Raw genomic sequence first — 16496 nt, forward strand, 5'->3', positions numbered from 1 at the left:
TGCCCCGGTCCTGGGCGACGCTCTCCAAGTTCAGTTGTTTGTAGTTTTTTGTCCTCCTTTCTGGGAAGGGCCACGAGGACCACCACGCCCGCTGTCGGGTGCGGCTCTCTCCCGTCAGGGAGGGGACGACTCCGGCCCCTGGGGTTTGCAGGGCTCTCCAGCACCTCGACCACTGGAACCTTCTTGGGACAGGCCCCGCCTGACTCACCGAGCCCCCACACTCTGTGTCAGCCCGGCTGTGATCACTTGCCAGTGTGGCTGCTGCCCCCGCTACAAGGAGCTGGTGACGGGGGGACCCCGAAGTGTACAGGGGACCCTGCAAAGGGCTCACCCGGAGGGCGGGTCCTTCCTGAACGCCTCACACCGTTCGTGCAGCTTCTCAGTGAATGGCCCTGGGTAAAAGCCAGCTGGCGACACTGCCACGGGGGGCTGTGGGCTGGTGGGTTCTCGGAGGACCAAGCCGACATCACTACGTTGGGGTCAAGGTCAGACCCCGCCCTGAGCTCGGAGTCTCTCCTCGGACTGGGCATAAGTTGTCCCCATGGACGTTAGCCCTAACCCGAGCATCTGCCATTTCTTTTTGAGACTGGGAGTTAACGAATCAATGATTCAGGGGAACCCGTTAACAATGTGCACAATGGGCAGAATGGGGGCCGCTCCCCAAGGACCCTCCTGGACTCTTTGGGACAGACCAGGTCAGAAGCATCCTAGTGTCTACATGTCCCACATCCGTATCACTAGACCCCTCACATTCCTAGTCCTTGCGGGGGGCCCCGGAACCTCTCAGCAGCCATCCCACCAAGTCGGCCAAAAACCCTCGTCTCTCCCCGACTTCCCAAATGTGTCACTAAGTTTTCCCATCAGTCTCAAAGCCTCTGCTTTGCCTCCCCCTCCCCCTTCTCTCACCTGTCTGGGTTATCCCCTCCCCTCCCTCCCAGACCCGTGGCCGCTGCCCCAGTCCGGTCCCCTCTTCCCCGAACAGTCAACGTCCGGCCAGGGCCGAGTTCCAGCCCTTCGCTCACCAGTGACTACACGGTCAGGATGGGAACATCCCAGGGGGTTCTAAACATAAGGAGCAGCACAAGGATTTTTTTTTTAAAAAACCAGAAGTTTATTGGTCTTTAAATGGCTCAAATTGCAAGTAAAAGAATTGGGTAATGGCATCAGCCTAAGACAAAGGAAGTCTCAGTGTCCCCCGGCTTCATAGCACCTCGGTACCCAGATAAAGGTCGAAGCAAAGTCCCGATGTTAGTGGTTAGGTTCCCTGGTTCGGTAAGACTGAAATGAGTAACATGAAGACAGACCGGCGTCCTGGCCGTGGTTACAAGAGGAACTTTAATTCTGCACATGGGATAGCCTAGGAAATGGAAGATGGACACACAACCCCTGCGTGACATGGTTACCGTGACAAGCCAAATGCCGCGTCTCGAGTCTGCCGTGGACGGCTCGCTCCAGAAGCTTTCTGCACCGTTGGTTCCGACCCTCTCGGATCTCCACACTGGGCCCGTCCGCCTCGGGGCGCGCTCAGACTGGGGGGCAGATGCCAGAGCAGGTTCTGGAAGGTGAGTTTGCTGATACCAGCTGCGAGGACGAGGAGGTGCCGGGTGTTCTTCGTCAGCGAGCACGCCCAGACCCCGCCGGCTCTGCGGGTCGCCAACGCCAGCGCGCCACGCCGGGGTTCCTGGGTCCGTGTGCGCTCAGGGAGTGACCGGCGGCCAGGAGGACCTTCCCCTCAGGGGCCTCAGCTCGGGTACCAGGCCCGCGAACCGGACTCTGAAGGGTGGCTTGTGACTTACTCACGGCCAAGTCCCGGGCCCCACGGAGGAGGAGGTTCTCCCAAGAGGGGCCTGGCCGGACTCGCCGCGGCAGGAACGGCTCCTCTCCGACCCTGCAGACCCTCTGCCTTCCGACTCGATGTGACTGGCCCCGGATTCCAAGCAGCGGGGTGGCCGGCCTTCCACCAGGGAGCAGACCAGCCCGGCTCCTCGGCCAGGATCATCCCCATCACAAGTGGCCTCCTCCCGCTCCGGCGCACCGAGAGAACGTCCAGGACTTCCGGGATTCGGGCAGAACGGGCTCAGAACTGGGCGCGGCCTGCCAGTCTCCAGATTTTAAGTTAAGGCGTGTTCCAGCATCTCCCCATGCAAGCTGGCGGCCCGCCTTTCTCTCCGGGACCCCCCAGGCATTAGATCCAGGCAGCTCACGGGCGCAGGGCCGATCCTTTTCCAGAAATCAGCCGGACGCCCGTTACTCTCTCAGCCATCCCGTTGACAATCATCGTTTCTCAAGGCAGTAGATCCGAGACTTGATAAATGGTATAAAATGAACGCTCCCTCCACCACCCCCACCCACCCCACCTTTATTAGAACAGCTCAGGAATCACTGCCCGTGAGGCCCCCGCGTGCACATGCGCCCCTCCCTCACGCACGCGCCCCCCCCTCGCGCCCCCTCCCTCCCTCCCTCTACATTCCGGAGCTGTGATCATGGAGGCAATAATGAAATGGGCCGAACGCCGCTTCGTGGTGAAGCCACATTAATCCTTTGCGTTCCTCAGGGCAGTTCCGGTTCATGCTGTGAGTGATACGTGACCATTTCCAAAATGCGAAAGTAATTTCAGTCATTTGAGCCTTCCATGGCAATGCTTATAAATTATATTTATTAGTGTGGTCAAGACAAGGAAGAAGTTTGGGCCGGGATTATAAAATGCAGCATCTCTCTCTGATCCTCTTGGCCAAGCTTTTCCTCTTCTTCTTTCCATTCTTCTCTTTGCTGTCTTCCATCTTCCGAGCTCGAATTTCCCTCATTAAATCAAAAAATACCTGGAACAACCAAAGAAGACGTCCGTTAGGGGAGGGCGGATAAGGAGGTGGGGGCTTCCGGCCTGCACGGGTCACTGAGGATGCCCAGGTTTGTCTGGGGGAGATGAGAGGAAAGGCTGTGGGGAAGGCCCCCAGATGCTGAGGGTCACCGAGTCCCAGCCCCGCCCTCTGCAAGTCAAGGAACCCCCCGAAAGGGGTGGGACTTGCTCAGTTTCCCCCAGCTGCGGAGCTACAGCCAGGCTGGAAAGTGGGATCCTAGAACCAGAGCTGAGAGGTGCAGAGAGGGAAGGGGCCTTAGCGTTCACCAAATGCTTCATCAACAAGATGGGACGACTGAGGCCCACAGAGAGGGAGTGACTTGGGGGGAGGGGGAGGATCACAGAGCTTGGGGCCGGAAGTAACCCTGAGCCCTCCAAGCATCAGGTCCAGACGCTGCTGCCACTGTACTGTGCCCACCACGTCCATCATAGCGCCCCCGACGTCCTGCTGCCTGCCCCGCCCCATCCCCACGCGGGCCAGGCTCTCCCATCATATTAGGTTCAGTCTGTGCGGACACTGGGGTGCTTGGGGTGCCCCCCCCCATGGTAACCCACCGGCCCTCCCCCCTCAGGTGTGTAGGGAAGGCGCTTTTTAAGCCTGAAAGCCCTGGGTCTCCTGATTCTGACTCCTCTCTACCCTCTGGCCCCGCCCCCTCCTGTGAGCCGAGGGATGGGCTGGGGAGGGGTCTGGGAGAAGAGCGCCCACAATGCCTGTTTAACTTCGTGCCCAGGAGCCCCGGGGAGAAGCTGAGGGGATCGTGAGGCCGCCTCCTGCCCTTGGAGAATCCTCTCCCCCCAACTTTGCTCCGGGGCCACAGAAGGCTCTCTACATGGGGGCAAGGGGTCGAGCGCCGTCTGCTCCAGCAACGCGGGAGGACGATCGTGAACTCAAGGTGAGAGCACGTCCACCATCCCCGCAAAGCAAAGCAATGCCTGCTGGGAGTCAGCGGGGTCATCACCGAGCAAACCCAGCCCGGGACGTTTCCGGTCTCAGTGTTAATGACAGGATTCTGAAGGAATGACTGATCCCCCCGGCGTCTGAAAGCAAAAGGGGCCGAGAACGGCCGCCTCGGGAAGTCCTGCGCCAGGCCCGAAGAGCGCTCCAGTTACCGAGCAAAAAGCTCACCCAGAAATGGCTTTTCTCATGCAAGGGGCTAGTTTTCTCCTCAGCACCAGAACCACGGTTTGCTGACTGTGCTGCTGAGGGAGGGAGCGCAGCAGCCCGAGTCAAAGGGCAAAGGCCCCTCTTTTAGTCAGTCAGAGGATGTGCTCACGGGCAAGACCCCCAGAGACAAGTGAGACGTCCACGTGAGTCAGGAAGCAAGGAAGCTGCAGCGCGGCTCTGGGGGTCGGGGCTCCGCTTTAGTCGCCCAGCCTCACACGGGACCAATGCCCAGACGAGGCGGACCAGCCCGGCCTGAAAGCTCAAGCCCTGAAGGGAAACCGGAGCGATCCAAATGGAAGGTGCTCGGTGAACTTTGGCCTCAGAGGCAAATGACCATGACAGAGGCCGGAGCCACTGCCATGGCCCAAGGGGACACAGTCAAGTGTGGAAAGAGCCCAGGGCTTCGGTCCAAGTTCCGGTCTCCGCTGGCAGGACCATGGGCCTCATCTGCAAGATGAGAAGGCCCCCCCAGGCGAGCTCCCCCGCTGCCACCTCACTCTACTTCCCTGGGTCTCTGCAGAGGGTGGCCAGCCCCCCGATTCCCACCCGGCCCTTCTCATGGGCTCCAGGGAGCACCCAACCACCAGCTCAGGCGGAGTCCGTCACTAGCCAAGGGAAAGCCGGCCCCCTTCTCTCACGTTCCTCCAGAGCTGATCTCAGAGGGGGAATGGGACTAGTCAAGTCCCACAGCTCCGGCAACCATAGGTTAGAGAGATGACGGCCCAGAAGCCCTGCAATGACTCTCCCAGCAGAACCAGTAAGTAGCAGCCCTGTCCCATCCGGAGGCCAATGCCAAGGTTGGTCCTGAGGCCCCCGACTTTTACTGATTCTCACTCCTGCGAGAAGTGGGGCAGGAAGCCAAAGAAAGGGCCCCTCCTGGTCAGGGGTAGAGGGGTGGCCCTCCAGAGATAAAGGGAGCTCCTCACAATGCTGACTGCCTCAGGAACGCTCCTTGGGGAAAGGCCCCCATCTCGACAGGCTGCCCCCCCCCCCATCGGCAGACCCCTAGAGCTGACTGGGCCCCTTCCCCTCCTCTCCTCCTTGGCAGCCCCCAGGGTTGGCCAGCCCCCAACCTCAACAGGCTACCCCTCCTCCCCTAACCAGCAGGCCCGTAGAGCTGGCTGGGCCACTTCCCCTTCCCCCTCCTCGGAAGGCTGCTCTCTCCCCACCCCCTTCCCCTCCCCTCCTCCTTGGCAGCCCCCCACCCTCACCCTCCGCCGGCCACTGGGGCATTTACCTTATCGACGTTAGCACGAGTTTTGGCCGAGGTCTCTACATAGTTGACATTCCACTGATCAGCTCTGTTTTTTGCGTCTTCTACAGAAACTTGTCTTTTATCTTCTAAATCTGATTTGTTACCAACTAGAAGAAAGGGAACGTTCTCATCCTCCTTGACTCTTAAAATCTGCTCCCTGGAAAAGAAGAAATGAAAAAGTAAAAAGAGGCACATTCTCTCTCTCTCTCTAAAAATATAAAAAAACCAAATGGAAATCTCCCCGGAGTCATTCATTTCATTCTGTTTTGAAACGCTGAGCTCACTTGCCGTTTGAACAGATACCCATTAAAAGGATCCAAACATTTAACATACATTTGAACATGTATACCATATACTTCCATCTAGGGGAGGGGGTGGGGGGGAAGGAGAGGAAAATCTGAAACACAAGGCTATGCAGGGGTCAATGTTGTCAAATTATCCGTGCATATGTTTTGAAAATAAAAAGTTTTTTTTAAATAATAATAAAATTAATTAATAAATTAATAAAAAAGATCCAAATACTCTGCCTTATTTTTTCACCGATGAACAATCACTGATTATATGAAATGCCTCGCAAGTGTCAGGTCCAGTGTCAGGCCCTGTGCCGAGGCCCGGGGAAACAAAGCCAGAAAGGAACCCCGCTCTGCTCTCAAGGAGCCGACGCTCTGGCGCGGAAGCACAAGTACACTTGAGACGCACGAAGTGCCAGGTGGAAGAACGGGGAAAGATGGGTCTCCTAAAGGCCTCCAAGTTCCAAAAGAAGGGGCTTCAGAAAAGCTAGGTCCAGCAAGAGAGAAAGCTCTTTCAGGCACCAGCCCCGGCAGAAACACAAGGGCACAGAAGGAGGCCGCAGGCAGACCGCCGAGCGTGAGAGTGAGGGGAGTCGGCGGCATGGAGGGCTGGAGGGACACTGCCTTGTCTTTGGTCATCAGTGAAGAAAAGACTCGGAAACCAAAGAGAACTTCTAGCAGAGGCGGTGCCTGAAGGAAGAGCATCTGTCTGTGTGAGCATCACATGCTGCAAGAAACACAGTGACCGCCTATGGGCCTCATCTGTACTTTAAAGGGAACACAAAGGCAGCCCCAATTCCCCAGGAGGCCAATACCAGAGAATCAGATGCATATTTTTCTCGTGACCCAGAGAACAATTCAAATCCCTGCAATCTAAAACCAAGGGAAGCCTGGATTTCCAAGTCTCCAACTTTATCTTTACTGCTGGGAACAGAGCAGGGCCTTGCCCGGGGCTAGGAGCCCATCCCTCCCACTCTGGCAAGGCTGCTCAGATAAGAAACAGAAAAGCCTCCGAGCACCCACGGGCTTTTACACCTAAAGCTACTGCACAACAAGCCCGTGGGGCTCCGAGAGCAAATAATCCTTTTTACAAATGGGAGAGGAAGGCTCCACTGAGAGGTCAACCACGGGCTGGTGAGTGGCAGAACCGGGCCTGAGTGGAGCCCCCTGAGCCCTAGGGCCGCGGCCTTGTCCCGCCTGCCACCCCACAGGCAGTGACTCATTAAGGTTGGGAATACCCGGGGGAAGGTTTTCAAGAGGGACTGTGAAGGAGGTTGAAAGAACCAAAAGAAAAAATCCACGCGTGAGAAGATGTGGGAAAATGGGGCAGGAAAAGGCAAGAGTTACAACCGCAGAGCCCCATCCAGTGCTATGTTTAGAATATAATCAAGTAATATTGTATTAAATACTGGACAGCCTCAGGAAAAAATAAGCAGGAGCCACGACTCCACATCAGAGTGGAGAAAACTTGTCAAGTTCAGTAAGGAACTGGGGCAAAGGGAAGTGATCAGAACCAGAAGGTCCCTGTATACGGTGATCATCACTCCACGACTGCGGATGACCTGGCTCTTCTCAGCAACACAATCATCCGCGACGGTCCCAAATCCTTACAATGACAAACTCTCTCTGCCTCCAGAGAAGGAACTGACAGAATCTAAAAGCAGACTCAAGCACGCTTGTAAAAACTTTTTCTTCGTTTCAATCACAACACGGAGAGAGATTTTTATGACTGCACACAGATAATCCATGCCGAATAGCTTGCTTTCTCAATAGGGGAGAGGGTGAAAGAAAGAAGAGAATTTAGAAGTTTTTTAAAAAGTAAAAAATTGTTTTTACGTGTAATTGGAAAAAAAAAAAGTTGACGAAATCCTAGCATTCTCAGCAGTGACTCAGTTTCCTCAGTATGATAAAGCTGGAAATGGAGAACAGAGTCCCCTGTGTCAGGGAATACACGTCTGAGGCATGGTCCAAAAGCTGATCCAAAGCAGGAGCTACTGTACAGATACATTCACCTCCTGACCCAGATTCCTTTTTTGGGATCCAAGTTTCCCTAAACATGGGCCTGCAGAAAGTCCAGAAACATGGGCAAAGGAGGCAGCCACAAGGCAGCCACATCGCCGAGTGCACCTTCAGAGAGGGTTGGGGGAAGGCCCTTGTCTCCAGGCCCCAGGTAGAATCTCAGGCTGTGATACAAGAGAGTGATGACAAAGAAGCAGAGGGGACAGAGATGGGCCGGGAGCAGCCGCAGCTTGTCGGCACGCCAGGACAAAGGGACCGATCGGCGATCTACCTGAAGTCAGCAGTTGCTGCAAAAGACTCCAGCTCAGTGATGGAGAAGACACACAGGAAGCCCTCCCCGCTGCGGAAGTAGTTGTCTCTGATGGCGGCGTAGTCCTCCTGGCCCGCCGTGTCCAGGATGTCGATCTGCACCTCCTCCCCGTCCAGGACCACCTTCTTCCGGTAGCTGTCAGCTTTGGTCGGCTCATAGTCTTCCACAAACTGGAAAAGAACAAAGCCTTGTCTCAGTGGGCCGGGGGCCCTGGGGCCCACCCCCAGCCACGCGCACCCCCTCCCAGCGGAGGACCGAGGCGCGCTGTGATGGAATCAAGGGCCCCGAGGGCGACTCCCAGTGCTGCTCCCCCAGCTCTCAGGCCCAGGGAGCTGCACTTTGACCTCCCCAGGGTGTCCCCACGTGACCAAGGCCAGACAGACATCAAGCTCTTCTCCCACACTCAGGGCCTGCAAAGGCCCTTTATCTGCCCCTATTGTCTGCCCTCTATGAGAATTCCAGCGTGGAAAACCCTTCTACCTATGGCTACAGTAGGTAGCCGTACGGCTACAATCTTAGGGGACTTTTACAGGATTTTCATACTTCACATACATAAAACCACTGAGTTATATCTCTTTAAAATGGGACCTCGCAGACTCAAAGCACTTACAAAACTTGTCACACAGTGGGTCTGGCACACAGTAGGCCTGGCACAATAGGTGCACAACATTAATGGAAGCAAAGCATGGTATTTCCTAACAAGATCCAGCCAAGAGACAGAATTACTAAAGAGGGGGGTCTGGCAACAGCAGAGACTCAGCTTCAAGTATGGGCTGCATCAGCCTCTGCATCTGTACTCTGGGGGGGAATGATGGCCCGAGCCCCTCCCACAAGTGCCCAGTGGGGGCCATGTCCCCTCATCAGAGACCCCTTGCAGCTTCCCAGAGGCCAGAGGTCAGGAGGCCCCAAGAACCACCCCTGCCTCAGCTGCCTCAGCTGCCTCAGCTCCTCCCACAGTAGGATTATGACTGCATGGACCTCGTGGGGCCTGGCACACGGAAGTCTAGAAACACTCTCCCCCTACATCACTCACGGTAATGGAGCCGACGCACAGACTTGGCTCACCTCGTCGTACATGAATTGTAGAGTCAGAGCAGATTTCCCCACGCCACCACTGCCCACCATGATGACTTTGTGCAGAGCCAGAGAATTCTGCCCTTTAGGCTTATTTGCCGCCATCTTTGGTTATGGAAGTCTCCCAGGAGGAAAGAAGAATCTAAAGCAAAAGAAAAGAAAATGTTTCATTCCATTCGCTCCTAGAGCTTTTAGTCCTGTGGATCCCCAGCTGGGAAAAGGAGCAAACAAACCAGCCCCTCGGGAACTCCTGGTGGAAAGGGATCGTGTGTGTGTGTGTGTGTGTGTGTGTGTGTGTGTGTGCATTCCCAAGGTGGGCCCTGTTACTGCTGTTCCGGGCCCACCTCTGACCCTGGCCTGGGCTCCCTGACCAGCACGCACCCACGTCTGCGGCCTCAGGCAGCCGATGGCCTGCACAAACATCCTCGGGACAGAAATGACGTCTATTCTGGAAAAACTCACTTTTGAACAACCGACAAATGTCCCGTCTAAGCAGAGTTATTCTGCCCTTCCCACTGTGAGGCTCCCCCCTTCGTGGGGCCGGGAGGATTCGGAGTCGTCCCTTCCACAAGGCCCACACCTGGACGACCCCCGCCGACGCCGGGCCCTCCTCTGCCTTGTTTTTTAAGAGAGATCCTGGGGAGGAGGTGCCCTCCCCCACCAGCTCCATCACTGCCGCTTTGCCACTGGCTGCCTTGCCCAGGGTAATCCAGCCAACGAGTGCTTATTAAGAGCTTTCCATGTGCTAGGCCCCGGCCAGGGACCGCCAAGAAAGGCAAAACCAGTGTCTGCCTTCGAGAAGCTCTCGCTCTCACGGGAGGGTCCCCACAGGCTGCAGATGATTTAATTACAGATCAGCCGCAGAGGGAGGTACCAAGGGCAAGGAGAGCCCAGAAGGAGAATCAGGAGAGCCTGGGCTCCCGAGACAGCAGGAGACAAGCCTGCAAGGGAGGAGGTGGCCGGGTTACCAAGGCTCTAAGAGCCCCATGGGCGGGTGGGAGCCAATGTCTGTGCAAGAGAGAAGCGGGCCCCCGGCCTTGCTGCCATCAGCCCTCTCACGGAGCCGCCAGCGCTTCCCCAGCATCCAAGTCAAGCTCCCCCTGCAGGCTCTGTCTGTTCCCTTCTCTTTTTTGAAAATCAAGACACCAAAAGGCCCCTGGGCTGAATCTAAGATAGAATCTGATAAGGAGGGAGAGCAAGTATCACAGCTGGACTCAACAAAATCCCCCTCTGATGGAGGCCAGAACAAAAGGACTCCAGCCATGGGCTCCAGAGTGGCCGTGGGAGGCCTGAGGAGTTGGGGTCTGGGGGGTGTGCCCGGGGGGTCAGGGGGAGGGCGGGAAGAGCGGTTCCCCAGGGCTCAGAGCAGTGAGTCTAGAAGGCTCAAACACATGGCCAGCCCCACTCAGATATGGAAAAGGGGCTCACACCCTCCTCAGCTCCCCACCCCAGGAGTGCCCCCAAAACACCAGCCCAGCCCGGCCTGGTCAAGGACCTGACCCAGTGGGTGACTCATCCTTAAAGGGAAAACGCTGGGCAGGACAGACTCAGGTCTCTTACAATTTGAAAACTGTACTTCGGGCTTTTCAAAGAACAAACAAACCTAGAACAAACCCCGGCAATCAAAGAAAAACTTGTTTTGGAAGGAAAAAACCTGAAACTTGGGCCCCGCTCCCCAAGAAAACATATTTCTCCAAGCAATGATGGGACAGAGCCACATTCTGGGCCCCCTCCACACTCCCACCGCCTCAAACACAGATTCATCCACTCACGTCCCAGGCCAAAACCCATCTGGGATCATCCTCCCCTTGTCCAGGGTCTGAGGATGGCAGAGGGAAGGATGCAGCTGATTCCTAAACCCCTTCCCCAAAGCCTGGCGCCTGGGCCCTTGGCCCCCTTTTATCCCAGCGCTGGCCTTCTGTGGCTCTGCCCATGAGCCAAGATCAAAAGGTCAGTGGTTCAGAGGCGGAAGGGCCTCCAAGAGTTTCCAGTTCAACCTTCTTGCCTAAGGTCGTTTAACTTAAACCTCAGAAGCAGGACTTGAACCCAGGACCTGGGGCTGAAGCTTCTCCCCTACCTCCAGGGGGTCCCAGCCTGGTCCTGATACCAGAGTCTGAGCGTCCTTCTGAAATGCAGTCAACAGATGGAGTTTTGGATGTATTTTTCACTGTGTTCCTAATGGTTTTACTCACGCGCAATTTTATCTTTTCGTACAGAATCTGAGCAAACAGAGGAGAGGCTAGGAGAGGATTTCCCCTAATCTCCTGTTTCCGGGCCACACGGGACTCTTCCAAAAGGCGGCAGCCTGGCGTGTGAACCAGCAAAGGCCGCCAGCAGGTCGGGCCAGACGGGCTGCCCCAAAGTGCGAGATCCGTGACTCGGCCTCCCAGAGAAAAAACAAGTGCTCGATGCTCTCTGAAGGATCTGGCCCAACGAATACAAAGTCCAAACCCGAGCCTGGCTGGCTTTGGTCTGGGGGCCGGCCTCCTCTAGGAATCCTGCCCAGTTATCTCGCTCGGACCCTTGGAGACACCAACCTGTGACCCACGGGTGCTGGGGGCCAGGGCTCCATGGGCAAGGATGCAGAGATAAACAGAAGTGAAGATCTCAGTCAGCTGCAGACTCAGGGCACAGTGCTCAGGGCCTGGAGGCGAAGACCAGACTTCGAGTGCAGCATCAGGCCCTTCCTAAGCAGGGAGGTCCTGGACTCTGTCTCAGTTTCCTGATAGTCTATCATCTAAATGACTCCAAGAACAGAACAAGCCCGTTGGGATCAAAGGGATAAGGAGGCTCAGGCAAAGCTTCTTCACCCATCGCAGAGGTCACAAAATGATAATTTCTTATCAGTAAATGTCTGATTTGTCTACCGTTTGTAGACCTGTGTACCTGGAATCCTGTAAAAATTTCTCAGGCAAAAAGGAGCTGCGAGTGAAAACGAATTTAGGGAGCCCTGGGCTGAGACTTATCACCAGAAACACAAGCAACCAGGAGCAGTCGGCCCCGTCTCCACCTGGGCCCTGGCAGCAGAGGGACGCCTGGACTAGATCCCGTCACCGTGTCCAGGCCCTACTTCCCCAGCTGTCACCAGGCCTGGAGCTGACTCCTGTCCCCTCAGACAGGAGAATCAGTTCACAACATCTTGACTGGCGGTCACCAGTTGAGATGTCGTGAACTGATTCTCCTGATCTGCCGCTTAGATCTTTCCTTCCTTTGACTCTAAGATAATTATTTTTGACAGTGAAGACTCAAGTCGCTTCAATCCATCATAACTACTGTAGCTTTGGCCGCAAGGCCCGGTTATTGCTGAATAAATAAAGGTGGAAATGATTGGAGAATGATTTCCTTTAATGTTTAATGAGAGCAATTAAACAATAAGCAAGAAAGCATCACGGCCTCGTATGGAAATATGTTAAAAATGAATGTATCCGGCTAACATATCAGACTGTTTGCTAGCGTGGGGGGGAGGGGAAGGGGAAGGGAGGAAAAAAATTGCAATTCAGAATCTTGATCTAACCATTCTGGAGAGCAATTGGGAACTCTGCCCAAAGGGCTGTCAAACTGCAAAGCCACAGTGTCCAATCCAGCAGTGTCTCTACTGGGCCTGCATCCCAGAGAGAGCATAAAAAAGGGAAAAGGACACATGGCAAAAATGTTTGTGGCAGCCCTTTTTGTAGTGGCAAAGAACTGGGAAATGAGTGGATGCCCATCCGTTGGAGAATGGCTGAATAAGTACTGGTACATGAATGTTATGGAATATTATCGTCCTATAGGAAACGATCAGCAGGATGATGTCAGAGAGGCCTGGAGACTTACATAAAGTGACACCAAGTGAAAGGAACAGAACCAGGAGAACATCGTACACGGCAACAGCAAGATTATGTGATGATCAATTCTGATAAATGTGGCTACTAGTATAACAGCAAGAATGTCAATCAAAGGTTAAAAAAGTAGGATGAAGAGCTTCGGCCTCCGTAAAGGGAATCCGGGCAGCTCTCCCCAGAGCCCAGCTAGATCCCCTCATTGTGGCCTGGTCACTCAGGCCACAAATATGACGAGTATACAACTGCTCTTGTGGGCAGTGAGCTCACAGTCAGGAAGAGTGAGTCCCGAAGGGAAAGGAGTCTCACTTAACCTTCAGACATGCATGAGGTGATTAGCCCAATCAATACATCGCAGGCCCTGAAATCAGGAGAACTGAATTCAAATCCAGACACTTAACACGAGCTGGGTGACCTGGGCAAGTGCCTGCTATGTAATGCTTGTAGCAAGAAAAAAATTGGTCAAAAAACAGTTTACAGATTTAATCATTAGGTTTCCAGAAAAAATCTAATCTTCATCTGCTTCGGATTCTGTGGCAAATTAACTCTAAGTTTATAATTTATGCATTCTACCATAAATAAGTAGCTTGAGCGCCTGGAAGAACTGCCGCTTGTAATTATATAAAAGATCTCTCACTCTGAAGTTAAGCCTTGCTAATTTGAAACAGGAGGAACTGAAGAAGCCTCTATCTGAAGGGAACCGAGCTCCCAACATGCCTTATTACGTCAACTTTGAAGTTCATAGCAGACTGAATAAGCTGAAGGGAACAGAGCTCCCAACATGCCTTATTACGACAACTTTGAAGTTCATAGCAGACTGAATAATGATTAAGAAATCCAATGAGAAATAATGCCGCAGAAAATTTTAAATAAAATACTAGCAAGGACTACAGCAATATGTCACAAAGATCATGCACAAAGATCACAACGGGTGGGACATATACCAGGAATGCAGGGCTGGTTCAATAATAGGAAAATTATCAACAAAATTGACTAAATCAACAAGAAAAAACAACAAAAATTATATGATTATCTCAATAGAAGCAGGAAAAACTTTTGACAAAAAATATAGCACCTATTCCTATTCAAAATACTAGAGCACAGGAATGGCACTTTCCTTAAAATAAGTAGCATCAATCAATCACTGTAAGCATTTTAAAATAATAAGCTAGAAGCTTTCCCAATTAGATCAAGGGTGAAGCAAGGATGCCCATTATCACCACTATTATTCAATATTGTACTTGAAATGTTCGCTTTTGCAATAAGACAAGAAATCAAAGGAATTAGAATGGGCTCGTTGCAAATGATATGATAGTATACTTTGAGAATTCTCAAGAATCAGCTAAAAATGACTCAAAAAAGTTGCAGGATATAAAATAAATCTACATACTATTCATAATCATCTAATCATTTCTCTATATATCATGAATACAACCCAGTAGCAAGAAAAAGAAATTCCATTTAAGATAACTATATGTGACAATATAAAATACTAGGGGATCTACTGCCAAAATAAATCTAGGAATCATATGAACACAATTACAAAACACTTAACACACAAAATCAGATCTAAACAACTTGAAGAATATCAATTACTCATGCATAACGCAGGTCAATATGATAAAAATGACAATTCCATCTATTAATTTACTTATTCAGTACCAAGTCAGTCAAATTACCAGAAACCATTTTACAGAGTAAGAAAAAATAATAGGAAAATTCATCTGGAAGGACAAAAGTTCAAGTATATCAAGGTGGCCTAGCCATATCAGATTTGAAAAGATACTATAAAATGGCAAGTGTCAAAATTCTGGCACTGGCTAAGAAACAAAATGGTGGATCAATGAAACAAGTTAGATTCACAAGACAAATAGTAAATGACCATAGTAATCTAGTGTGATAAATCTTAAGACCCCAGCATTTGGGATAAGAATTCACAATTTGACAAAGACTGCTTAAAAAAAAAAAAAAAAAACCCTGAAAAAGAGTAGGGCAGAAACTGGGTACAAAACCAGTATCTTTTTTACACCATATATCAAGATAAGGTCAAAATGGATAAATGTTTTAGACATAAAGGGTGACACCATAAGCAAAGCAGGAGAGCAAGGAATAATTGTCAGATCTATGACTAAACAAGAGAGAGAGAGATGTAAAATGGATAATTTTGATTATATTAATTTAAAATAATTTTGCACAAATAACATCAATGCAACCAAGATAAGATATAGAAAAAGTAGGAAACAATGTTTATAGCAAGTGTCTTTAATAAAGGCCTCTTCTCCAATGTAGAGATGAGTCAAATTTATTTCCCAAAGTCATTCCCCAAATGATAAATGGTCAAAGGATATGAATAAGCAGTTTTCAGATGAAGAAATCAAAGCTATCCATAATCACAGGAAAAGATACTCTAAATTATTATCGATTAGAGAAATACAAATTAAAACAATTCTGAGGTACCACCTTAGATCTATCAGATTGGCTAATATGCAGAAAAGATAAATGTTGGCAAAGATGTGGGAAAATTGAGACCCTAAAAGCACTAGTGGTGGAGTTGTGAATCATTCTGTAGAGCAATTTGGAACTATGCCCAAAAGACAATCAAACGGTGTACCCAGCAATACACCACTACTAGATTTGTATGCCAAAGAGAGTATAAAAAGGGGAAAAGCACCTACATGTACAAAAATGTTTATAAAAGCTCTTTTTGTGGTGTCAAGAAATGAGAACTGGAGGAGATGCCCATCAATCGGAGAATGGATGAACAGATTGTGATATATGAACATAATGGAATACTATCATGCTATAAGAAATGATGAGCATTTTTTGGTGTTTTTTTCTTTTAATCTCTTCTTTCACAACATGACTAATATGAAAATGTTTTATATGACTGCATATGTATAACCTATATAAATTGCTTACCATTTTAGGGAAGGGGGAAAAAGTGAGGAAGAAAAAACTGGAACTCAAAAAATTTTAAAATGAATATTAAAACTGTCTTTACATTAACTTTACATATAACTGTCTATAACTAGAAAAAAAATACTATTTTAAAAAATTGAGAAGCAATAGAAAGTGACTTCTGTTTTCCCGATAAAGGAGCATGGTGCTCAGAAAGTCCTGGGATACAGCATCTTACAGTGACCAGACATCATAACACTGAGGACAGATGTTCCAGGCCCAGGAGTTTGAAACATCACAGATCCAGGGAAGATTAACTCCAAGAGGTGGAGGGCAACACAGAAAGTCAGAGTCAATTATACAAGATAATGTCAAATTGAGCACTCTTCTGCAAAATATGGTACAAAAAATAAATTAAAAAGGAAAATATAAGAACAAGAAAACTGAATCAATTTTATATTATCCAGTAATAAATTCAGCACTTCAATAGATTTTCATAGAAACACAGATTCAAAGCTGAAAGAGATCTCCCAAAGTTTCATTATTCCTCGTCAGAAATCCTAAAATCTAGCCAGAGAGGTTTTCTTCCTGGTCCTCTCACATGACAATCTTCTAGTAAGTCTTCTCATACAGTCCTTCGTTGCTTCCATCTCTTAAAATCTCTAGTTTACCTAAAAACAGGCTTCACAGGTGAAACCCTCCTTGATTTTTCTAGCTCCTAGGATCTTTCCCTTAAAAATCACCTTTTATTTGCTTTGTATGGTTTCAAACCCTAGACAAAAATCTAAGCTCTTTGAGGGCAGGAACTGT

The 16496-nt window shown here is 50.8% G+C and overlaps 1 protein-coding gene across 1 annotated transcript in view; it reads right to left on the minus strand.

Annotated features, from left to right (window-relative positions):
- Positions 1 to 1087: 1087 nt before the first annotated feature.
- The window catches only part of RALA (RAS like proto-oncogene A), a 52278-nt gene continuing 36869 nt past the window's right edge, over positions 1088 to 16496 (minus strand). The window contains exons 3-6 of the mRNA XM_051978617.1: positions 8962 to 9112; positions 7858 to 8066; positions 5260 to 5434; positions 1088 to 2819 (exon numbers count right to left, since the gene is read on the minus strand). Coding sequence (XP_051834577.1) covers positions 2697 to 2819; positions 5260 to 5434; positions 7858 to 8066; positions 8962 to 9075 — 621 coding nt within the window. The 5' untranslated portion in view covers positions 9076 to 9112 and the 3' untranslated portion in view covers positions 1088 to 2696. The remainder of the gene's footprint in view (positions 2820 to 5259; positions 5435 to 7857; positions 8067 to 8961; positions 9113 to 16496) is intronic.

The sequence above is a fragment of the Antechinus flavipes genome, chromosome 1 (genome assembly GCF_016432865.1).
Source record: "Antechinus flavipes isolate AdamAnt ecotype Samford, QLD, Australia chromosome 1, AdamAnt_v2, whole genome shotgun sequence".
Taxonomy (NCBI): domain Eukaryota; kingdom Metazoa; phylum Chordata; class Mammalia; order Dasyuromorphia; family Dasyuridae; genus Antechinus; species Antechinus flavipes.